This window comes from Cnephaeus nilssonii, assembly GCF_951640355.1.
Source record: "Cnephaeus nilssonii genome assembly, chromosome: 12".
In the NCBI taxonomy this organism is placed as follows: Eukaryota; Metazoa; Chordata; class Mammalia; order Chiroptera; family Vespertilionidae; genus Cnephaeus; species Cnephaeus nilssonii.
The window spans coordinates 66,742,077-66,763,739 of NC_137083.1; the positions used below are offsets into that span (position 1 = coordinate 66,742,077).

The following is a 21,663-nucleotide window of genomic DNA, read 5'->3' on the forward strand; positions in this document are numbered from 1 at the left end:
CTTGTCCAGTCTATATTCCACTTAATGTAAACATAGACAACAGGGAAAGAACAGTTTTACCTTTCAAAAGCCATACCAGCAAATGGTTTTTGATTTCTTGTAAACATTCTTTGGGCTTATCACTCCATGTTAATTGTGACAGTAAAACAATAAAGGTCGAGATTTAATTTTAACTCATGTTGGTCAGTCTAGGGCAGAAAGTGAAGCTGATGAGCTGGAGAAATATTAATCCAGGCTGGTTATTTAACTGCAGCCTCATTTTGAGAAGAACACTATCAAAGGCACCCACTCCACACCATGAAACTCTTTAGTTATATTGTGATTTATCGCCGGCTTCTCCTCATAGTTTCCACTCCACTGCTTTTACTGCCCCTGCCTGTCATCCTCCACACCAAGGTAAGTGGACCTGGAAAACAGGCTGACCCATTTCCTGATTGATGCACTGCCCTTCCCCGTGGGTCCAGATTTAATTTCATTTTGGCATACTTGTAAGCATTTTTCTGTTTTCTTTAAGTGTTGTCAGTCTATCAAGTCCCAAATGATAAACTCAGGGCATTTTTAACCCCTTAGTAAAATGATTTGAATCAGCAGACGTTTAGTGAGCACTGTCCCTGTGCCAGGCATGATGAATGTCACTTGCTGGTAGAAGGACAGGCTCTGGAGCCAGGTTCTCTGCTTTAAGTCCCAGATTGATCCCTTGCAAGCTGTGTGACCTGGGCAAGTTGCTTAACCTCTCAGTGCTTCTGTTTTCTTTCTTTTTTCTTTCTTTCTTTTCTTTTCTTTTCTTTATTTTGTTTTTGTTTTTTTAAATCTTTGTTGTTCAGATTATTACAGATGTCCCTCTTTTTTCCCCCATAGCTCCCCTCCACCCGGTTCCCACCCCACCCCCGGCCCTCACCACCCCACTGTCCGCATCCATAGGCACCGCATACACGCATATAAGATCTTTGTCCAGTCTCTTCCTGCACCTCTTTCCTCCCGAGAATTGTCAGTCCGCTCCATTTCCATGCCCCTGATTCTACTACATTCACCAGTTTATTCTGTTCATCAGATTTTTTATTCATTTGATTTTTTTATTCACTTGTTGATAGATATGTATTTGTTGTCACTTTGTTGTTCATAACTTTTTATCTTTACCTTTTTCTTCTTCTCCCTCTTCTTAACCCTTCAGCATTTCATGTGATACTGGTTTGGTGGCGATGAGCTCCTTTAGCTTTTTCTTGCCTGTGAAGCTCTTTATCTGACCTTCTCTACAGAAGATTGGGAGAGTAATGGGCTTGTTGTGGGAATTAAGGGAGTAAGCACTATCAAGCACTGGAGAGGTGGCTATGGTGGGGTGGGTCCCAAGATGTGATGACTCCACAGCAGGTGCAATTCCCCTACGATGCCTTTTCTCTGAGTGGAGGAAAGCAAGTATTAATCAAGGCGATACCATTTTGCACTACAAGAGGGTCCCTGTAGTGGCAATACTGTGGGTCCTCCAGCCTCCCTCAGAAGTTGGTCACCAATCTGGGAATTTCTATGGGAAAGAAATTCATGTGAGCCAAGGCCTCCTCTACTTGCAAAGCTGGCAAAGGGACTGGCCTGTGCCACCCACAGCTGCAGCTTGTCTGCTGCCAGGGGCAACCACCCAGTGGCAGCCTCTCCCAGCACTGAGGCCACCAGGTCCCCTGAGGAGGAAGGGAAGAATTCCCCACCCCTTTTGGCCAAACATTGTGCTGAGCTCCCTGGTTCTTACAGAATTTCTAGTGAAAACAGCAGGCAGTCAACTGATTTTGGTTGGGTTGGTTTTGTTTTGCAAATTCTGTGTGAATTCTCCTCCCCTCTCTTCCCTATCCCTCCTACTGCTGCTACTTCTGAGCACTCCTTTAGGAGTCTGGCAACCACTAGATGACAAATTTGAGCCTCAGACAAAGGGCTCTAATGGGAATGCCCTCCTCCAACCCTCTTGGAAGATGGTTACTCTATCTGGCATGCATGATGGCTTCTCTTCCCAACTCCCCTGGTCCTGAAGTCCCCTGCACCTAGCTGGATCCTGTCATGAGCACCTCCTGGTTCCTATCTGGACCCCTGCTCTAGTGTCATATCTCTCGGTTAGTCTCAGTGGTGAAAATAAAAAGTTACTTTACAGCAGTGAAAATAAAAAGTTAAACCAGTTAAGACAAACTTAGGCTATGATTTCATATCATCTATGCTGCTTCTTTGATATATAAACCCAGGACACTTTGATTATCTTCCATAATTTTTAGATAAAATGAATATGAACTCTTTCAAAGAGAAAACAAGTAGGTAATAAAAAGCAACAATATCAGTGCATGATTCATTAACTGGAAAGTGTATTCTAAGAAATGCAGTCATTGATTTATTTTCTCCAAGGTTCTGAGATAAGGGTACATTGGGTCTATGGGGAAACCTTGGGCCTGGCTATTTAATGAACTGTGTTCCCTTTCTTTTCTCTCTAATCAACTCATATGTTAAAACTCAAGTCATGTTAATGAGAGGTTTATTTTGCTTGTACAATAACATGATTTCATTTTTTGGCTACTCTAAATGCATAGCCTATCATTTAATCAACTGTCAATTAAATTCAAAGATATTATTTTAACTGTTGCTTACAATGAAAGCAAAACTTTTTTTTTCAGAGACTATGGGCCTTTGTGTAAAATCTCAGTAGAGGCTTACTTTGACATAGATACAAATCAATGTATTATACCTTCCTGGTTACCAAACTGGAGAACCCTATGCTTCTAAACTCACAGTAACAGAACAAATAAAGATTCAAGCAAAACAAAAAGTCAATTTTGCTTTATGAAAACATAATATATCTATATGATCTAGAGCTAACAAACAATGAGTTATTGACTGATTTTTTGTTTTCAGTTTCCTACTGGTTACTGAATTGTTTGTATGGATTGACCTTAACCCTTACCTTAATTCCATCTCAAGTCAAAATGTGGCACCCATGATGGGAGACCTTCCGTGGTTTTTCAATGTAATGTTCAAAGGAAAAAGAAGGGATTCACTCAGAAGAGCTTGCTTCTGTTCCAGGAATTCTGTCAGCTGTTTTACCTAAATTATCTTATTTAACTTCATTATGAACAGTAAGACAATCATCCATGTTCTATCATTCTCATTTTACATTTGAGAACAATGATGCTCAAAGGCATGCCATTCAACAAGGGCCACATGGCTATTGTGAAAACTGGATTTGATCTTGGGTCCTGTCAGAACTTCTAATTTATGTTTTAAAAGGGGTTTTCATTGGTCTTGTCTATATTTTTGAAGATTTACTTTTTATTTTGAAAAGTTACATAAAGTGTGACTTGATAATTATCTATCAACAACTCAGGCATTTCTCTTCATAATAATGCTGTAAGCAGGTCAAACCACAGAAGCAATTCCTCAATTGACCTCATGCTACTTAATGTCTTCAAGATAGAAAATTGCAGTGAGTCTCATCACTGGGGGTGGGCCTTGTTAACCAGAAGAGAGGTTCAGCTCTAATAAAGAACATGAGGCATTTATTTTAGCAAAATGGTTGCAATGGGGAGAGGCAGACTCAGGTAGCAACTCAAATTGTGCTCTGGAGAGAACAAAATGTAACTCCTTCATGCAAGTAAGTGAAGGGTTGCTGACTAGATGAACAGGAATTGGTTAGTTTCAATATGTAAACAAGGGAGATGAAAGTCGAAAGGGGGAGTTAGAGTCCGGGTGTGTCCACACAGCAGTTCTTGGTCCACAAGCTTATGACTCAGCCTTGAGCTGAGTTTAGCAATAGGTTTAGCAACTTAATAGCAGTTCTGAGAATTGAGGCACAAGATGTGCATTGGCCCCACTTCCTTAATAGCTCCTGACTCTCTTTGAAAGTGACTCTCTTAGCAATGTGTATTCTATTTTATTTCTTTACTAAACTGGCCTAGGCTACATCCATAGAGGCCCGGTGCATGAAAATTCATGCACTGGGGGCGGGCAGCGGGGGAAGGGTCCCTCAACCCGGCCTGCTCCCTCTCACAGTCCAGGAGCCCTCAGGGGATGTCCTACTGATGGCTTAGGCCCTCTCCCTGCAGGGAGCGGGCATAAGCCACAGTCTGGCCTCCCTCTGCGGGAGGCGACCAGGCCGATCAGGGGAAGGCGACACCCCCAACACTGCTGCTACTGCCACTGCCAGACACCGAGGCTGCCTGAGCCTCAGCCTGGCCCTCGTAGCAACAGCCGCTATCTGTGGTTTTGTTTGGAAGGATGATTGGAAGACATCCGGTCTAATTAGCATATTACCCTTTTATTAGTATAGATTATCAGCCCATGAGAATGAAGCAGTGGCGGGTCTTCTTATATGTGTCATTTGATGAGTGTCCCAGAGTCCCAGCTATACAAGCCGGTCATGTCAGCTTGTCATGTTGTATGCCCCTTCCCTTTCATATCAAATGCTCACCATGAGTCATGGCATTAAGCTGCATCTCAATATCTTTCAGGTGGAAGAGACTTTAGAACTGTGTTTCAGTTTTTATAGAAATGATAGTTGAGAGCAAAGGAGGGTACGCCTCACCCCAGAAGCCCTATGGGCATAAGTTAAACAGAAGCTCAAATTTAATCTTTATGAGTTGTAGTTGGCTTACACTTATCAGTTTGGTTTCCTGTCCAGTTCATCCTGTTTATAACTAGTCTACAAATTATTATGCTACGTTTTAACATTTGGCAAGATTAGCATTAAGAATGGCCCAGTCCTTGAGACCCTTGTCCTAACATTTACAATCAATATCTGTCAGACTCTAGAGCCAGTGATTGCAACCACAACTGAATATCTAGATCTTTATATCTCCCATGGTGGTAATAAGTATATTCCTAATACATTAATGTAAACGTTGCTTTACTAGTGGAATCCTAGGTTCTTATCACTTAACACTGAATCATCATTAATGCCATTTTTAAATTTTATTATTTTTTAAAATAGATTTTTATTCTCAGAGAGGAAGGGAGAGGGAGAGAGAGATAGAAGCATCAATGATGAGAGAGACTCATTGATTGGCTGCGTCCTACATGCCCCACACTGGGGATCGAGCCCACAACCTGGGCATGTGCCCTGACCAGGAATCAAACCACAACCTCCTGGTGAATAGGTTGATGCTCAACCACTGAACTACACTGGCTGGGCTATGCCTTCCTTTTAAATGTTAAATAGACATCAAGGTTCTTCCAAATTAGTAGTTACTAATCAGTAAAACAAACCTATAATGTAATTGCTATTTATGTAAATATTTGAATGAAGTTAATAATTGCACTGAATTTTCTCATTTTGGAGAGGAAATTTCTTAAACATTCCTAGATAAAAACATTTTTAGCCCTGACCAGTTTGGCTCAGTGGATAGAGCGTCGGCCTGAGCACTCAAGGGTCCCAGGTTTGATTCCGGTCAAGGGCATGTACCTTTGTTGCGGGCACATACCCAGTAGGGAGTGTGCAGGGCAGCTGATTGATGTTTCTAACTCTCTATCCCTCTCCCTTCCTCTCTCTAAAAAAAAAAATCTATATATATATATATATATATATATATATATATATATATATATATAAACTTTTTAAAACTGGCCTACGCTACATCCACAGTTCCAGAGATGTTCTCTGTGCAGCATTGTTCTTTTGTGACTATCCCTAACATCTTGTTCATTTTTACTCTTCTCAGCACTTTGTGCTATTTCCTTATTTATTTGTCCAGTTCTTGGCTTTTCTTTCTATTTCCATAATGAAACAAAAAGATAAAAAGAGAAGGCCAGGTTTGAGGAGCAATAAGAGGAGAAAACAGAATAACAATTTCTTTTGTTTGTTTGTAGAGTGCATTTCTTCCCATTATGTCTCCATCTATCTAGTTTATCCATTCATTAGGACCCCTTTTTGAGATGAGACAGGGAAACAGCCACACAGCTATTGAGCATCCCCCAATTGACTAGTTGTAAAACCAAGACCAGATGTCAGTTTTCTTTCAGGTATTTCTGGATTTCTCTAGGAAATATTTTATTCCAAGAGAGACTTAAAAACAGAAGAGAATGGGCGAGCCAACACAGCAGGGCTTTTAGTGCCTGCCAAAGACTCAAGGAAGAAGCCCAAACCTCACCCCTTAGCACTAAACCCAGACAACTCACCTAACAAACTTATTCATCAGAAGGCATGAGTTAGGGAGGGAAGAAATTCAGCTTTAACAGCCAGCTCTATTTCATGGGCTGTTTCCTTCACAATAGATTCATTGTATACATCTTGAATTTCAAAATTAGAATAGAAATTATAATAAATAAAAGAAATGAAACATCATGAGAGACTTATGGTGCTGAATCTAAATAAACTAAACAGATGGGAGAAATATACTGCTTGTAAAGAACTGTAAACTTTGAAGGAATAAAGGACCTACTTAGATGTCTGACATAGAAAATTGAAAATGTGTGGGAGAGGATTTAAATAAACTACAAGTGAAAGAAAAGGGAGGGGACAAATTCCAAGGAAACATAAAGAACTTTTAAAGGGCCAAATCAAATAATTAAACATTTTAATAGGAATAAATGATATAACTTTAAATGTGGCTTAAAAATATTATAGGGATGTAAGATAAAAGGGAGATGCTATAAACTCTAAGAAAGTGAACATTTTAGACACAGAGAGCATCAAAATGATGGCAAGAAAGAACGAGAAAGTAGAACTCATGCTAAAAGTAATGTGGTAGATGAATAAAGCCAGAAGGTAAAATTTGATATATTTTTATCTCATGAATGTATTATGAGAACTTGCTAAGCCCAAAATGTTGTGCTTAGTGAACTGTGGGGTCTAAGCAGAAGTTTAAATTAATGTTAATGCTTTTAAGTAGCTTGTACAATGGCTGAAAGGTCAATATATACTATGGCAAATGTTTATCACACATAAGGTTGTGTACAAGTACAAATCATTTGTGCCACGAATATGTAATTAATGGGTGGATAAACCTCTAACAGTCCCACTTGTCCGTGACCTGCTGCTCCTATTTTCTTTGCCTCAGAGCATCTGCTACCCTTCCCCCTCATTCTTCGGCCTGAAACCTGCGTGTCATCTCAGATGCTTCAGATGTTCCTGAGCATCCATCACCGTCTGCATTGCTTTACCTCTTATATCCGCCCCCACCCCAATCTGCTTCCCCAGCTTCATTCCAGCTGGCACTGCTGTCTTGAGGCTGACTTCATCTCTTTCTCTCATGGACCATTTTCACACTCTGCCCCTGAAGTCTCCAGCCAGAGCACTATTTTAAAAATGCCAACCTGGTCCTATCATTACCCGCCTCCCCCCTCCCCCCCCGTCACACTTTGCAGGGGCTCCCTTTTGCATACAGGGGGAAATATTGAAACCAAACATGTATACACTGATGGATCTTTAAGATTTTGCCATTTATTGGTCCTAACAACCCTCCCCAAAGCCCCAGTGCCTATCTCCCATTCACATTTCCACACTAGCAATATTTCCCTATTCACAGTGCCTAGAACACCCATGATTAGTGCCTCTATCTTGGCACATACTGTGTTCTCGTCCTGGAATACCCTTTCCTCTTGCCCTGTTCTTGGGAAAGGCAGTTCAGGCTGGTATACAAGCTGAGTCTCATCCTCTATGCTCTTCATTGCATCATGGATACATTGGCCTTTAGAGTATTTATTCCATTTGACCTTTATCCTTGCTTCCCATCTAAACTGTAAATGCCTAAAGAACATGGAACATATTTAATTTGTTTCCTGCAGCACCAAACACATGCCTGTCACATGGTAGACAGCCGATAATTCTGATGAATTGATGATCTTTCATGACAGAAGGAGGTGGAGAATAGAGCCAGATCTTGTAGGAAGGATAGGATGCAGAAGAAAGAATAAAAGGAAGGAACTTCAAATAGAGCAAAAGAGTTACTAACGGACAGACAAGAACGTTGGTGTAAAAGGAGGGTGTCTCTTCCACAAGCTCTTCTTGTCCTTCCATAATACACCTTTGATACTTACTTTGGTAACAATAATAAATGTGAATGCCTCATAACAACCCTTAGAAATAGTCAGTATTTTCCTCCCCATTTTATAGATGAGCAGACTCAAAGAGATTAAGAAATTTGCCCAAAATCACACGGTTTATAAAGGGAGCAGGAGAATTTAAGGACAAGTCTGTCTGACTCCCAATGTCATCCTGACATTGCTTCTTTATTTCAGACCTTTAAAAGCTTGTGCGTGGGTTACCTTGCTCCATCGTTCCTGCATTTGCAATTACAAGAGTGTGTATTGAGCTGAGGCTTCCTCTGCCCAGATTCAGAGCAACCACAACTCATGACTGACCAATAGTGAAGACAGGAAATAAGCCGTGTTTGTTTAAACTGCTGAGAGTTAGGGAGTTTTGCACAGTGTAACCTCAATTGTCTTGATTTACCTAGCATATTCTGAATAAGCTCCCCGAGTGATTCGGTCATGCTACCCCTGGCCCATTTCCTCATCCGTAAAATGAATAGGACTCTTCAAAGAGTTTTGAATGTTAGCCCTGTGGATCAGCTGCCCCAAATTTACCTGAGGTACTTGCTTAAAACCACAACCTCTGGATATGAAGTCCAGGATACTGCTCTCTTAACAGACTCAAATGTTTCTGAGGCAGTTAATCCACGCATTTCATTTCGATCAGACTCGAATGCATAGTCAGGTTGGAGAACTAAATGACCTCTATGGCTACTCCACTTCCACTGTGTGCATGGGGAGTAAAGACAGCACATCTCTATTGCTAGTTGTGGAGATTAAATGAAAGGAAGGAGTTAAAATTTTCCCGGTAATTGGCACAATGAAGCCACCAGTTGTCTTTCCCTGATCTCTATTTGGCCTGAAAATGAACAAGAAATGCTAGTTAGTTTTTCTTGACTTTGTAGTTTACTCTTCAGCCCTCCTTCCACCAGATAATTCGAGTCATTTCAAGCTTTGTCAGGTACATGGATTCGGTCTTGAGGAATCACTGCATTAGTGGCAGGTGTATCACAAACCATGCAACGTCCTTACAGGCTCTGTCAAATAATAAGAGTGTTTTTCTCGTAGCATTCATATTTAGGATGCATGATTTTTCTCCTTTCTTAATTGTGTTGTGTTCTCTTTAAAAAATCAGTTGCAGTGAGTGAGGCCTGTGATTGGTCCTACTTTTCTCAAGCTGTGCTGAGAGATCATATCCACACGTACTAATTCATCAGGTAAATTACTACCTAATATCAGTCAGTATGTCATTAAAAATGGAAGGAAGGATGCAAAAAAATGATATATTTTAAAGCTCATTCTATATTTCTGTTCCATCTGGAGCTATAATTTAAAATGGAACCAAGGTGATTTTTAAGTCAAGATAATGTGACAGTCAGAACTTGGTGGTGGTGGGTGGGGAGGGGCAGAATTTATCCAAATTGCTGAGTCATAGCTTCATTTGCCTTTTCCACCTGTGCAGCAAGTGCCCTGGCTTCCTGTAGTTGAGGTGGTTAGGACCGGATATGACCATGATATAGTTAAATGGGGCCTAGGTAAGTGGAAGAATGTCAACTATGGAAAATTAGCCTATACAGGTAAAATTTTTAGTTCCAATTCTAGTTTATTGGCAAGAGAGATGTGAGGTCCAGGAATAATGTAGAGACATTCACCCACTGGAGTGAGGGTCAAGATATCTGGTGCCAGACAATTAGGAGATAGAATGGAAAACAGAGCAAGGAAAAGCAAAGAGGTACCTATGCTATAGAACTTCATTCCTAGGATAGTGACTGTTTTATACAGAGATCAAGATATATGAATAAAAGCATTGTAGCACAAATACAGAGAAGAAATATTCATTCATTCGTTAAATATTACTGAGCACTTACTACATGTCAGGCACTGTTTTAAGTGCTGGGAATGGGGTAGTAAATGAAATGAGGTATGCCCTCAGGGAGTTATGCTAGGATTGGACCCCAACTCTACTACAATCTAGCAATGTGATAATTGATCCTTAGTTCAACATGAAATTTTGGTGGAGACTAAATAAATCATGTGGAATACCAAGTATAGTACCTGGCATGTATATTAGGTATCATAAATGTTATTTTTCCATCCCTTTACTTAATCATATCAGAAAAGAAAGTTTTGTTTTACTTGGTACGTATCTTCACCTTTTAAATAAGCTTTTCTGTCTGTAAAGGCTATGATCAGAAAGTCTAGATAAAGGTTAAACAATTAGAACACCCACCCACACACATACCTAAACTCACTTCTCCTCTCTAAATACAAAGCAAATACATATTTCTACATATCAGAATGGGTCAGAAAAGCAAACAAGTGGAGTGAAGTTGAGAAACTGGTCTCAAGTGCTCCCACATAATCCAGGGGTCAGAGCCAGGTTATGGTCTGTTGTGTAAAGGGCTGCTAATCAGAAGGAACACCTGTGCAACATGGATAAACCAGCCTGTCCTCAGGAAACTGGGACAGATGGCCATCCCCTCATCAAAGAGGGATAATCCTGTCATCCTCCCTTTCTAGACTGTGAGCTTCCTTAAATATGGAAAAAATGGGGTGTTTCCCAAAAATTCCTGGAAGGTAGCTATCAGGAATAATGCAGATACCTTGCCTTAGCCAGGGGCACATTGAAGGATAGGCAAGTTTTCAAAACAGGTTCTGCATCTAGGGATTCAGCTTGGGCAGGAGGGCACCTCCTGGGAGCAAGTTTCTGTTTGAAACTTGAGCATAGAGTGAAAGATGAAATGGAAGATCCGGAAGAGGAAGTAAGCCATGCTTCTCAAACTTTAACCTATATCAGAATCACCTCAGGAACTTGCTGGTCCCGATTCAGTATGTTGGGGGGAAGGCCTGAGATTCCACATTTTTCACAGCTTTCAGAGTATGCTGATGCTGCTGGTCCATGGACCACAGAGAAATTCAACTGAGCAACCCAAGTGTTGCTTCTGAGACAGTGAAGCAAGATTTTCGAAGCAGGGAAGGTGGGCAGCATTTTTCTTATCTGAGATTTTACTCAAACGCTGAGAAAGGCCAAGCAGGTAAGAGAATGCGTGAAATGGAGTTGTGGTATTGTACAAAGCTGAAAACTACACAGCAGTCTCGGGTAAGCTTTTCTCAAGTCTGGAGAATTTGTTGATATGGAAGAATCTGATCCCAATGTTACCAACTTTCTTAGTTTTTCAAGAGAAACAGGAAATTCATATTCAATATTGAATATGAAATCTGCTGGTTTTTAACTCCTGACTCAAATTAAATACACACACACTATTGTGAGCTGTACATTTTATTTTCTTGTTAGACTTAGCCATCAGCCTGCAACTGCTTCATCTAAGTCACTGGGTCAAAGAGTTCAGGAGTCCAAAATAGGGTCACAGGCAGTAGTAGCTGGTACTTAGGGCATCTGGGGACTTCCTGGTATGACTGTATGGTTGAATATTATGGACTAGAGTTTAGTAAAAGGGTGCATGATGAGACCAGAGATCGGCACACAGATGTCAAGAAGACATGTGAAGAAGACTCTTTAAAAATAGAGAGTTGATGTCAGGAAGTAATGGGGTGAATCTTATTATAATTAGACTGAATGTGGCCTTGAATGGGGATTTTGAATTGTTTTCAAGCAACTACTGAAAATCACAGACTTGATTGTTTTAAATAAAGGCTGGGACTGTTAAAATATGAAAGTGTTAGCTGGGCAAGCTAATAATTTAATATAGGAAGTTTTGCTTTTTATTTCTGCCCCAAAGTTGCCCTATCTGAGCAGACTGTGACTGTCTAGAATAGATGAAGTAGATCTGTGTTGAAATGAAATTTTATCTCTCATGGCAGGGGTTATGTGTGGTGAACAGAATTAGCTAGCAACATTCCCCCCCTCCCCTTCCACTTTTCTTTCCTCCCTCCCTCTTTTCCTTCCTTTCTTCCCTCCTTCCTTCCTCCCTCTCTTCTTCCCTCCCTCCTTCCCTTCCCCTCCCTCCCTCCCTCCCTCCCTCCCTCCCTTCCTTCCGTCCTTCTTTCCTTTCTTCCTTCCTTTTTAATTTTTTAGTATTAGAAGTCCCTGATGGATTTGTGCTCTAGATAGTTGTCAGGGTGGCTAGCCCCTTAATCTAGTTTTATGCAAAGGAATGACAAAATCAAAGTGGATTCTTGAAAGATGATCTGGTTTTGGAACAGCTTTGCCTGCAGTGGAACAAGTGGGGTCAGGGCTGAGGGGCAGATCTGAGAGGTAAAATGATGGGGAGATAGAGGATAAAGAGACTGGTTGGTTGTGCCTAAAGAGCAAGATAGTAAAAGGGCCCCCTTTGTCTTTGAAATCTAGGTTCTTAATACCTTTCTATGATAGAAAAAAAGTCATCAGGAGGAGCTTTGGGGTTATTCATGTTTGTTCTAAGGAAAATACTGGCCTGGTCTTTCTCCTACATTGAAATGTAAAATTAAGCTGGTATCCACAAATTCTCTCCAAAGAAGTTAGGAAGATTCAGTCAAGGCTCAGCTCTGTTTTATTGTTTGTTTGAGATTATAGAGGCAGACTTTGTATAAAACTGTCAACATCAAAAACCTTTATTCTTTCTTCTTAAAAAAGATAACAAACAATAAATATAAGATACTAGAGGCCCGGTGCACGAATTCATGCACCTGTGGGGTCCCTCGGCCTGGCCTACGGGGATCGGGCCGAAACTGGCTCTCTGACATCCCCCGAGGGGTCCCGGATTGCAAGAGGGGGGGTTCTTGGGTGACGCACCCTGGACTCGGGCTCCCTCCTCTCTGGTTCCAGGTGCATCACTCAAGAACCGCAGCCGCCAAGCCACTGCAGCTCGGCAGCTCCTGCGTTGAGTGTCTGCCCTCAGTGTCAGTGTGCATCATAGTTATAGGTCGGATGGTTGCTTAGGCTTTTATATATATAGATAGCCCTAGCCAGTGTGGCTCAGTTGGTTGGAGCATCGCCCCATACACCAAAAGGTGGTAGGCACCCATACCTAGGTTGTGGTTTAATCCCTGGTCCAGATGCGTGCGGGAGACAACCAATCAATGTTTCAATGTTTCTCAAGTTGATGTTTTTTTTTCTCTCTCTCCTTCCCTTCCTCTCTCTAAAAATCAATAATTTTTTAAATGATATAATCCTGGATTATTAAGGATTGCTTAGAAAGCCACTAAAATTGCAGGGATGCTGGGTAAGTAAATGCCAAGCTCAGAGAACTCACCCTGAAGTAGGTGAACCAGAGGGCTGCAGAGCTAGAAATTGTGTTGCCCTGGGAAAACCTTAAGTAAAAGATTTCATTAAACTCAGATAGTTTTTGTAAAATTTTTCAAATTTAGTTCAGAATTTGCAGAGATTAAGTAGTGTGAGAGCAAAACAATTTTATATATATATATATATATATATATATATATATATATATATATATATATAATAGATGTTAATCTTTATTAATCCCTTAGTATGTTCTGGATAATTTCTTATGAAAATTATTTATGTATGCCAAATACAATGATGAATTTCAACCATTTCTTAGCAATGTCCTAAAACAGAAACCCGCAGTTTTATACCTAGCAAATTGACAGATTTATTAAGATTTGCAACCCCGTTGAGTCTCCCTGTGTCTCCTAAGGAGCTCAGCTGTCTTTCTAAAAAGCAAGGCAGAAGGTTCTTCACCTCCAAGTTCATATCACTTAGGAGCTAATTCATTCTCATCCATGCTATGCAAAAATGTTCCCCCTTTTAGCAAAAGGGAAGGAAGGTGGGTGTGCATGGGTCCCCCAAACAACCAGGCACCAAGGAATGCAACTAAATGGCAGCTGTGTCCTGCCATTCCTGCACTCCAGAAGAACTGGGGGTGCATTTCATCAGCCAAATAGGTGAGCATTAGCAGCCACACACACTGATATGAGCACAGAAAGTTGACTACATGCTTTGAAGGAAGTGTGAAGGAAACGTAATGAATGAGGATTTTTTAAATGTCTTTTTTTCATGTGTATTCGATTTTTGCTCTTGGAACCCCCAAGAATGACAGTTTACCCCCCAACTCAAAGTGCAGAGGCCTCAGAGTTTCCTCCTTCTCTGTGACAGGGCTCCATTCAGCAAATGCGGTTGTGATTTGAACTATGATTTCCCAGCCCCATCATTTCATGCTGTGTTTTGCTATTTCCAGGAAGCAGAATGTGCCTACACACTCTTCGTTGTTGCCATATTTTGGCTTACAGAAGCATTGCCCCTGTCTGTAACAGCTCTGCTGCCTGGCCTAATGTTCCCATTGTTTGGAATCATGCCCTCTAAGACGGTAAGTGAGTTAAGTTCTCTTGCAAATGTTTGCCATGTTTAGGTTGCTTGTTTTGTGCTGATATTTTCATTGAGAAAACCTATATTGAAAGGCAGCAATAATCCTGTGAATAACACTTCCAAGTACCTTGGCCTGGTAGCTCAGTTGGTTAGAGCATCATCTTGATAAGCCAAGGTTGTTGGTTTGATCCCCAGTCAGGGCACATACAAGAACCAATCAAAGAATCCTATCTAATAAAAGAGTAATATACAGATTGATCATCACTGCAACACACAATATAGCTGCCCCCATGTGGTCAAAGATCCTGCCCCCATGTGGACACAAGATGGCCACCACAAGATGGCCAGCAGGAGAGGGCAGTTGGGAGGCACCCAGCCTGCAAGGGAGGGCAGTTGAGAAGGACCAGGCCTGCAAGGGAGGGCAGTTGGAGGTGATCAACCTTGCAGGAGAGGGCAGTTAGGGGTGACCAGGCTGGCAGAGGAGGGAAGTTGGGGGCAAACAGGCTGGCAGCAGAGTGGTTAGGGGGTGATCAGGCTGTCAGGCAGAAGCGGTTAGGGACAATCAAGAAGGCAGGCAGGCAAGCAGTTGGGAGCCAGCAGTCCTGGATTGTGAGAGGGCAGTCAGACATCCCTTGAGGGGTCCCATATTGGAGAGGGTACTGGCTGGGCTGAGGGACAACCCCCCTCCGTGCACGAATTTTGTGCACCGGGCCTCTAGTGTATAAATAAGTGGAACAACACATCTCTCTCTCTCTCTCTCTCTCTCATCAATAAAAATTAAGAAAAAGATAATGCGTCTATGTAAGTCCTCCAAAAGTCCAGTTGTTTCTCTTCTCTAGAACTCTGCATGTGTGTCCACCTTCAGGCGGACCAAAACCAAACACGGCGGCAGCTCCTTGGGCTGTGCATGTCAGTAGGAGAAAAGTGTGCCCCTTCTTCCCAGGCTGACACCTGAGCCTGGAGCCTCTCTCCCAGCAAAAGGGCCAGTTCTTTCACAGCCCGCAGAAGCTTTGTGCATTCAGCTGCATTCCATCTCACACGGGGTTGGAAAGCAATTTTTGTTTTTAATGAAGAAAAAGCTTCCCTGTTTTCTTTTCCAGAAACCCGACATTTCAAAAGATAAAACCAAATTAACTTTCACGTGTCTTTCTATTTTGTTCTTGCTGAGAGGAGTTTATTCATGCTGAGAGGTGCCTCTTACCTTTATATAATCTAAAGGTATCCATCTGAAGAAAATGAATTTAGTTTCTTATTAAAACCATGAAATGCATTGAAACCAGAATATCTACCTCCACACGGTCTGCAGCCACCCAGCACACAACTGCCTAAACCACAGCCAAAACATTCTCAGGAAAAAATGTCAAGTTCAAGATGCCAGAATTTGTCACCTTTGGACTTCTTTCTTCTGCCAGGGTCCAATATTACTAGTACTATCATGAGACTCATCTGTCTTATAATGGAGGTGGAGATTTTTTTTAACTAACCCATGATACAGTTGTTTTTTTTTTATTGTTGTTGTTCTTTGTCCCCCCCTCTCCCGTCCTCCACCCCCCCTGGAGAAGCTATTATTCCTTTCCTTATTTTCATGTTGCTCCTTCCCATGTTGGAATTTTTTTTTTTTTTTTTTTTTGCATTTCTGATCCTTCTCCTCTTTTCTTACTACATTTCCTTCTTCCTTATAATCTTCACTCATATTTTTCTAGGCACCATTGATTTGGAAGAGTGTAGCTGGGGCTGTACTTTAGCTTCTCTCACCCCCAGGCTGAAGATTTGCTGCCCCACAGAATCTAGGAGCGATAAACGAAGACGTTTCTCAAAGGCTCCGACACGTTACTAGTCTATGGCTCTCAGTAAAGTCAATAGAAAAAGAAGGGGTTGACAAATCCTCAGAAATAAGGTGTCAGATGAGTAACCCCTGTCTTGCTGGCTTGTGTGGTCCCACTGCCAGAGGTAAAGTTTAACAGTCACAAATTTGTCTCTTACGATTTAATAATCATCAGACTGACTAACATTTTACCAGAGACTCATGTAGAAGCAAGATTTGCTGGAATCGTGGGGCATGTCTGTGGCAAGCAGGCTGGAGGGAGACAGAAGGAAAAGGGGACCTAGGAAGGCCTGGCTTCGTGGGAACTGCCAAAGAAAGAGCAGTTCCCCTTTTTCAGTATGTGGAGGCCCACAAGAGGCAGCAAAATTCCAGGCACTAATGACAGTTGCATTACGCAGGCTGCTGATAGCTGTCCAAGAGCCCTTTACCCCCAACGTGTCCGTCTCAGGCTAATTTAACAGCCACTGAATCTTAGATTCGGAAGGGAGTTGTCTGAGTCATTCTACACTGGGCAGGGATTCCCCGCCACAATATCCCTTACAGATGAGATCACTCAGGAAGTGCTTAAAGGCTTCTTTGGTGTGGGCTTAGAATCCCTCAGGAGAAGCCCATGGCATTTTTGAATAATTTTAACACTCAACTGACTCAGCTTTATTGAGCCCAAGTCTAAAACTCAGTCGCTCTGACTCTTGAAACTTTTCTCTTGCAACTAAGATTCCACCAATGAACCTCATTTTTCTTTCACATGATAGTGCTGCTTGGATTTGAAAATAAATCTCTTTAAGTCTTTCCACCTCCAGCTTCTATGGTTTTCAGATCTCAGCACCTTTCCTCACCCCACCACCTCCAACTCCATCGCCACTACCACCTTTTCTCTTGCTGAAACTACCTCTGGTTTGTCAATGACTCTTAAGGATTAAATAGTTAAAAACGCAATGTCTGTCACATAGTAAGCACTCAATATATGTCAGTCAATAATAGTAGTATTGTTTGTACACTGACAAAAGTGAACACTGTAGATCACTCTAGAAACATTCTTTTTATTTTCCTTTGCCAAAATAAGATTTCATTTTGAAAGTCATTTAAAAGACACTAAGACTCAGTAGATGTTGTTCTCAAACCATATTCTGTCCAACCCCCACCAGTTGTCTCTGTCATGCCCCAAAGTTGCTTTCTTTGGTAATTCCTATCTTTTGCTTGCTGGAGAAAATATATTTTCCTTTTTGTTTGTTTATTTGTTTGTAATGTAGAGCTTTATTTTCCAGGAAATAGCATGTTTGTGAAAAAAAATCAGGTAGATCTACTATGTTCAGCAACGTGGGGGGCAAGGGGGTCAGCCAGAGGTGAAATGGGAAGGTTCTCTAGTATTTGCTGCAACCAGAAATCCACATGTGGAAATGGCATCCAGGAATAAGGTCGTGTGCGAAGTTGCTCTGTCTTTGCATCATAGAAACCAATCACTGCTCCTCCTGCTAAAGCTGGCGCAGCTGGCAGCTCCTCCGGACCGCAATCTTGGAAGGAGGCTCGGTGAATCTCTGCAGATTCAGTGTTGACAGCAAGGCCATAAATCATTGGGAAGTGGTTTTCATTTTCTTCCAGGTCATTTAATTCTGTCACATAGAATGTCATTAAGTGAATCTTATCTTCTTGTCTGTCAAATTCACTAAGAAGTTGATGAGTATACTTTTGTGACAACTGCCCATTGTCCCTGGAGCATACTACGAGGCTCACTTCCAGGGTTCCACACAGAGCGATTGGGAAAGGATTTTATGGAGTTCATGACCGAGGGGCCTTAGTTTGGGGTGTAGGTGCCACCACAGTGTATCAAGCAAGTAGCCCATTACCTGTGTGCCTCAGGACTACAATGTGACAAGTGGTGGCATCATCAGAGCCAGGAGTGGGGGTGGAGCCATCCTTCGAGGTGGTCACTGCAAGCTCTCTTTGCTGAACATACAGAAGGCCCTGGGGTCCCACTTGGTGAACAGACTGACCTCCAAGCAGTGTGGCTCTTTCCTCCAGAAGTGGGTGGGCTTGGTAATGGTCCCTCATCGCCCCTCAACCGGCAGCTCCTCACATGGGCTGCCCGCCCCCCTCTAGAAACATTCTGATTGTTGCAAAGCTAAAGTGAGTTTATCATCTCCATTCTGGTATTTCAGCCCAAATTCATTTTAAACTTTGTGTGACTTTTCACCTGGTAAGCTTAACTGGAGCTTGAAACAAATCAAAGTCCTTATAACTTTTAGTGGAGAGAATTGTTTTTTAGTCTTGTGATCCTCTGTCCACACAGGGCAATGACCTTTTTCTCAAAAGTAGCTGACCTAAGCTACAAGGAAAGAGCTAGAGATTCAGTCAGAAGATCTGAGCTGAACTCATGATATTCCTAATAATTACTTGTATGATCCTGATTATGTCTTTTAATAATGCTTTTTTTTCCTCATCCGTAAATGGGGAATGATAATGCCTCACAATTCAAGGGTTATAACAATCAAATCAAATAATACATGTGAAACAGTGGTGCAAACTAAGTATCAAATATTCTTATGCATTTTAATATCACAGTTAAAGTTTGTTTAATAGTGTGAAACTATCATTCCAGCCCATTGCAGCATTTTGGAATCTCATCTGTCATTGAAGAGAATAATATTTCTTTACCATCTTTATCCAAGTTCAGAGCCCTACACATCTCTTTGTTTGGCCACCACAGTTTTAACATTATTTATCAAGCCAGTGCTAAATACCTATATCTTATTTTTTGTTAGAGGTGGGCTCTGCACCCTGGTTCTTGTCTTGTTTGTAAGAAGGAATTCAAATGAGAGACAGTACCAAATAGCAAAGCATGTGAGAGTTTATTTGCAATGAAAGGAAATATACCAAGCTGGAAGTTTAGCTGGCAGAAGCCAAACCAAATACCTCACTTGTTTGGGTTTTGTAATTTTATACTCTGGAGTTGACAAAAAACAACAACAACAAAAAAACCCCAAACCTCCTCAGGTTTCAAGGCTGCCCCACCCAGATGTTAAGCTGTTATACCACATCTTGGAGAAGGTTTCAAGTCTCCCCCTTCCTCACTCTTGGGTCTGCTCACTCTTGGTTAATTTTTGTTTGTCACATCTCCCAAGTCTTCCCTTTGATCTTAGCTATCTTTCCCGGCTCATATCTATCAAACTACCTACTCCAACATTACTGAGCACATTGTTGTATGAAGAGCATCATCAAGTATTGAATTTCTCTCATCCATTGAATAAATTTGAAATGCTAAATATGTAGTGTGCCAATTAGATTTCCCCAAACAGGCTTATTGTTTTTTTGGTTTTTTTTAAATATATTTTATTGATTTTTTACAGAGAGGAAGAGAGAGGGATAGAGAGCTAGAAACATCGATGAGAGAGAAACATCGATCAGCTGCCTCCTGCACACCCCCCACTGGGGATGTGCCCGCAACCAAGGTACATGCCCTTGACCGGAATCGAACCCGGGACCTTTGAGTCCGCAGGCCGACGCTCTATCCACTGAGCCAAACCGGTCTTGGCAAACAGGCTTATTGTTATTAAAACACATTTATATATAAATTTAAAATATATAGATGTAAAGATACAAATGTACAATAAAATGTTATATTACATACTTACTCAGTTATTTAATAAATATTTATGTGCTAGGACTCTGCCAGACACTTTAGAATATATCAATGAATAAAAACAGACAAAAAGTCCCTGTCTTCCTAGGAAAAAAGAGACAGCAAACAATATGCCTTAAAGAATAGGTAAATTACTTAGTGAGTTAGAAGGTAATTGGTGCTATAAAAGGTGCAACAGAAGAATGAGGTCAGGAGAGGGTTTCAGTTTTAAATAAAATTATCAATGAGGTGTCCATACCTGAATGAAGATTTACAGGAGATGAAGGAGTTAGCCATTTGGGTATATGGGGAACAGCCATTGCTGAAGGGGAAATACCTCGTGCAAAGACCTTAACGCAGGTATATATCTGTAGTGTGATTGGAGCAGAGTGAATGAAGGAGACAATGGTAGAAATGTTGTCAAGGAGATAATGTGGAGAGGATCTGGACTATGGAGGACAAAAGTAGGCCACGATAAGGTTTGTTTTCTGAAATATATCTTTATTGATTTCAGAGAGGCAAAGAGAGGGAGAGCAAGATGGAAATATCAATAATGAGAGAGAATCATTGTTTGGTTGCCTCTTGCATGCCCCCTACTGGGGGTCGAGCCCACAGCTGGGCATGTGTCTTTGACCACAGTCAAACCTGGCACCCTTCAGGCTGAAGCTCTATCCACTGAGCAAAACTGGCTAGGGTGGCCACAATAAGGTTTTAACTGTGAATGAAGTTAGACCCTCTAAAGAGCCTTGAGTAGAAGGGTGATATGATCGATTTGACTTTTATTTTAAAAGAATAACATGGGCTGCTGTGTTGAGAACAAGGTAGTAGTTTTTTTGCAATAATCTCAGTGAGAGGCCATGGTAATTCAGACCAGGAACAGTAATAGGGATGTTGAATATATTATACCTATTTTTAATTATATATTTTATCAATAATTTCCTGAATGATTTGATATGGCACATGAAAGAAGAAAAGAAGTGTAGGAGCTTCACAGCTTTTTTTTTTTTTTTTAAATCCTCACCCGAGGATATTTTTCCATTGATTTTTAGAAAGAGTAGAAGAGAGGGCAAGACAGAGAGAAATATCGATGTGAGAGAAACACATCGATTGGTTACCTCCTGCAGGAGCCCCGACCAGGTCCTGGACTGGGGAGGAGCCTACAACCGAGGTATGTGCCCTTGACAGGAATCAAACCTGGGAGCCTTTGGTCCACAGGCTGACACTCTATCCATTGAGCCAAACTGGCTAGGGCCCTCACAGATTTTTGACCAGCCAACTGGAAAAAAGGAGTTGCTATCAATTGGAACGAAGACTATGAGCAAAGTAGGCTTGTTGCAGGAGAGAGACTGATACCTGGAGTTCAGTGTTGGACGCTAAGTTTGAAAGACCTATTTTACATCTAAGTGAAAGTGTTGAGTAAGCAGTTACATACAAATGAGTCCAGAGTTCATGAGACAGCTAAGCTGGAAATATAGAGCTGCTATTCAGCAGCCCTAAGATTTGAAGACATCATTTAGAGACCAAGTGAAGATAGAAAAGGAAAGACAACCAAGAACTAAGCTCTGGAGAACTAAGAGGTTGGCGAGAAAAGAAAGTGCTAGCAAAGAAGACTGAGAATGAAAGGTTATTGAGATAGAAGGGAGACCATGAGAGTGTGGGGTTTAGAAATGCAAGTGAAGCAAATGTTTTAAGAATGAAGTAATGATCCAAAGTGTCAAATCCTCTAATAGGTCAATTAATATGAAAACTGGAAATTGACCATTGGATTTAGCAACACAATATAAGTAAATATTCTCTTAAGTATATTATTAAAATACTAGGGGCCCAGTGCATGAATTCATGCACCTTGAAAGGAACTGTGGGCCGAGAGGCTGCGGGTCTCGACCCACCCTCCAGGACCCTGCCTAGCCCCTCCTGCCACGGCCCCTGGTCCCTTGTCTGCCAGCAGGGGTGAGAAGTGATTGG

At 41.5% G+C, this 21,663-nt stretch overlaps 1 protein-coding gene and 1 pseudogene across 2 annotated transcripts in view; one reads left to right on the top strand and one right to left on the bottom strand.

Moving 5' to 3' along the window:
- Positions 1 to 297: 297 nt before the first annotated feature.
- SLC13A1 (solute carrier family 13 member 1) overlaps positions 298 to 21,663 on the top strand; it is a gene marked incomplete at both ends in the record, with an annotated part of 89,357 nt that continues 67,991 nt past the window's right edge. The window contains 2 exons of the mRNA XM_079786443.1: positions 298 to 396; positions 14,130 to 14,258. Coding sequence (XP_079642569.1) covers positions 298 to 396; positions 14,130 to 14,258 — 228 coding nt within the window. The remainder of the gene's footprint in view (positions 397 to 14,129; positions 14,259 to 21,663) is intronic.
- Positions 17,373 to 17,862, bottom strand: LOC307108437 (protein N-terminal asparagine amidohydrolase-like; annotated as a pseudogene). Its single transcript has one exon. The product of its transcript is annotated as a protein N-terminal asparagine amidohydrolase-like (transcript).